Source organism: Nestor notabilis, unplaced genomic scaffold (genome assembly GCF_000696875.1).
Source record: "Nestor notabilis isolate BGI_N333 unplaced genomic scaffold, ASM69687v1 scaffold12438, whole genome shotgun sequence".
Classification (NCBI taxonomy): Eukaryota; Metazoa; Chordata; class Aves; order Psittaciformes; family Psittacidae; genus Nestor; species Nestor notabilis.
In genome coordinates this window covers 1,155-3,420 of record NW_009938804.1, presented here as the reverse complement: position 1 = coordinate 3,420, position 2,266 = coordinate 1,155, and the positions used below count along the sequence as shown (strand labels likewise).

The 2,266-nt window shown below is 54.5% G+C and overlaps 1 protein-coding gene across 1 annotated transcript; it reads left to right on the top strand.

Annotated features, from left to right (window-relative positions):
- Positions 1-963: 963 nt before the first annotated feature.
- Positions 964-1,538, top strand: MRPS26 (mitochondrial ribosomal protein S26; the record flags this gene model as incomplete). Its single annotated transcript, XM_010019535.1, has 2 exons — positions 964-1,080; positions 1,407-1,538. Coding segments are annotated over 2 exons (249 nt in total), but the record flags the coding sequence as incomplete, so codon positions are not given.
- Positions 1,539-2,266: the final 728 nt, after the last annotated feature.

Sequence of the window (2,266 nt, the reverse complement as noted above, 5' to 3'; positions counted from 1 at the left end):
TTCCTCTTGTCTTCAAGCAAGCTTCTAGTCCGTGCAAGCTTCCTGCCCCGTGTGGCTTCGACTTCTGCTTGTGCAGAACTAAATTCAGTTTAATTAGAGGCAGCTTCATTAACACAAAGACACTTACTTGGTCTTTCGCTTTGACGCTTCAACTGTGAGGGTGCTGAGGCGCTGGCACAGGGTGCCCAGAGAAGCTGTGGCTGCCCCATCCCTGGCAGTGTTCAAGGCCAGGTTGGACACAGGGGCTTGGAGCAACCTGCTCTAGTGGAAGGTGTCCCTGCCCGGGGCAGGGGTTGGAGCTGGAGGAGCTTTAAGGTCATTTCCAACCCAAACCGGGCTGGGATTCTGTGAGCTCAGCTCTGTCCTTTAGGAACTAAACCTGCACACCCAGAGGTCACATCTCGTTGCTGGTGGGGCAGGTCATGGAGCTCTGGACACCTCCTGCTGCCCTGCAGAGGTCGGTGTCCATGGGAGGGTGTTTCCCCGCGTTCCCTCCTGCGCCATCCTCCGATCGGACACGGGAAGTGTCCTCGGGATACACTGGGAATGTGTCCGTGCTTCCAAGGAAATCACTGTCTGCAGAACCTGCAGAACAGGAGGAGGTGAAAGGGAAAAACCCATCAGTCCCATCCCCGTGGGTGTCCTCTGGCCAAAGTGATCCAGCGTCCACATCCTGCCGGGAGAATCCCATTGGATCTCCCATACGGAGCTGGGTCTCAGGTCTGCAGTCCCAGTCTCTTTGAAAGCTTTTCCATTAAGATTTTCCCCTGTTTTTTCTCTCCGAGGAGGATGGAATTCTCTCCATCCCCACTCTGTGTTCAGCCCAGACTCTCCATCCCGGCCGTGCTGCTCCTTCCCATTTGTTCTGGCTCTGCATCCCAGGGATTTACGTGTGTCACCAGCACCCCACAGACCATGTCCACTCACCTTGTTTTCTTTCCTTTTCCCTGTGGCAGAGAGGAAAGACTTAGGAAAGAAGAGGAAGAGCAGAAGAGGCAGAAGTTGTGGGCTGCTGAGGCCAAAGCCAGGAAGATGGAAGCTTTCCTGAAGGAGAGGGAGAAGGAAGTTCTCCAGCTCCAGGTGAGAGCAGCACAACGCTCCCGCGCTCCCTGCGTGGGATTTGATGGCAGCTCGTGGAGCCATGTGGAAGCTGGAGGCTTGTTTCCCAGAGATTCTTACGTTGGCACCTTCCAGGAGCGTTGACAGCGTGTGGATGGGATGGGGGTTGAGCGAGAGCTCTCAAAACAGGGTGGAATCATCCCAAGGGAGGGAATAACAGTTTCTTCCTCCTGGATGCGGCTCCTGCCGAGATCCCGGTGGCACCTCAGGGTCTCTCAGAGCACCAGCAGCTCCTGTGGTGCCTCATCCATGTGTTAAGAGCTGCTCCTTGTCCTTCCTTCCTTTAGGAGGAAGCCAAAACCTTCATCACCTTGGAGAACCTGGATGCCCGGATCGAGGAATGCCTGGACAACCCCCGCAACTACAACTTTGCCATTGACAAGGAAGGGCGGATTGTGAAGCGGACGATGTTGTCCTAACGGCCCCAAAGCCGCCACTTACGAGCCACTTTCTTTCCTTCCAATGTATAAATCCACCTGGAATTGGTGGGGAATTCCCCTGTGGGTCTGACTCCGCTTCTTCTGAAGGGTTAATGCCTGCGGGAAGGAGGGTGAGGGAGGAACTTGGGCTCACAAGTGAGTCTCAGCCCCGCTGCCTGAGGAGCTGCTGGTGTTCATGTGCCTCCTGCTCATCCGCTGTGATTCCACCTCCCACTGGATCCCTCCTGTTTTCACACAAAACATGTAGGGGGTGGAAAACGGGAATGATCCCAAGGCAGATCCTGGCTCTGCGCTCCCTGAGGCTGGTTGTGTGTCGACCCCTCTAGGTGTTTATGGAGGAAAACAGCTCTGTTCTCCTTCATAAGCATCTGAAAGGAATGTAGGAGATGCCAACCCTCCACTTCTTGTTCTTAGGGGGGAGGAATTCATTGTGCCTCTGGTTCCTGCTGCGGCCGAGGGACCTGTTGGTTCTGTTTGTGCTTTAAACCCTTCTTTGCACATCTCGGCTGTGGCTGAGCGAGAAAATGTGCAGAATCACTTCTGGTACTGGCATTTACGTGTCTCGTCCTTCCCTTCAGCCTCATTTTACTCATCACCTGTGGCTGCTTCTGACCAAGAGCTCATCTCAATCTCCCCTCTGGCAGGTTCAAACCATCCCCCTTATCCTGTCCCTACATTTCACCTTCACTCAAGCTACCACCAGCACC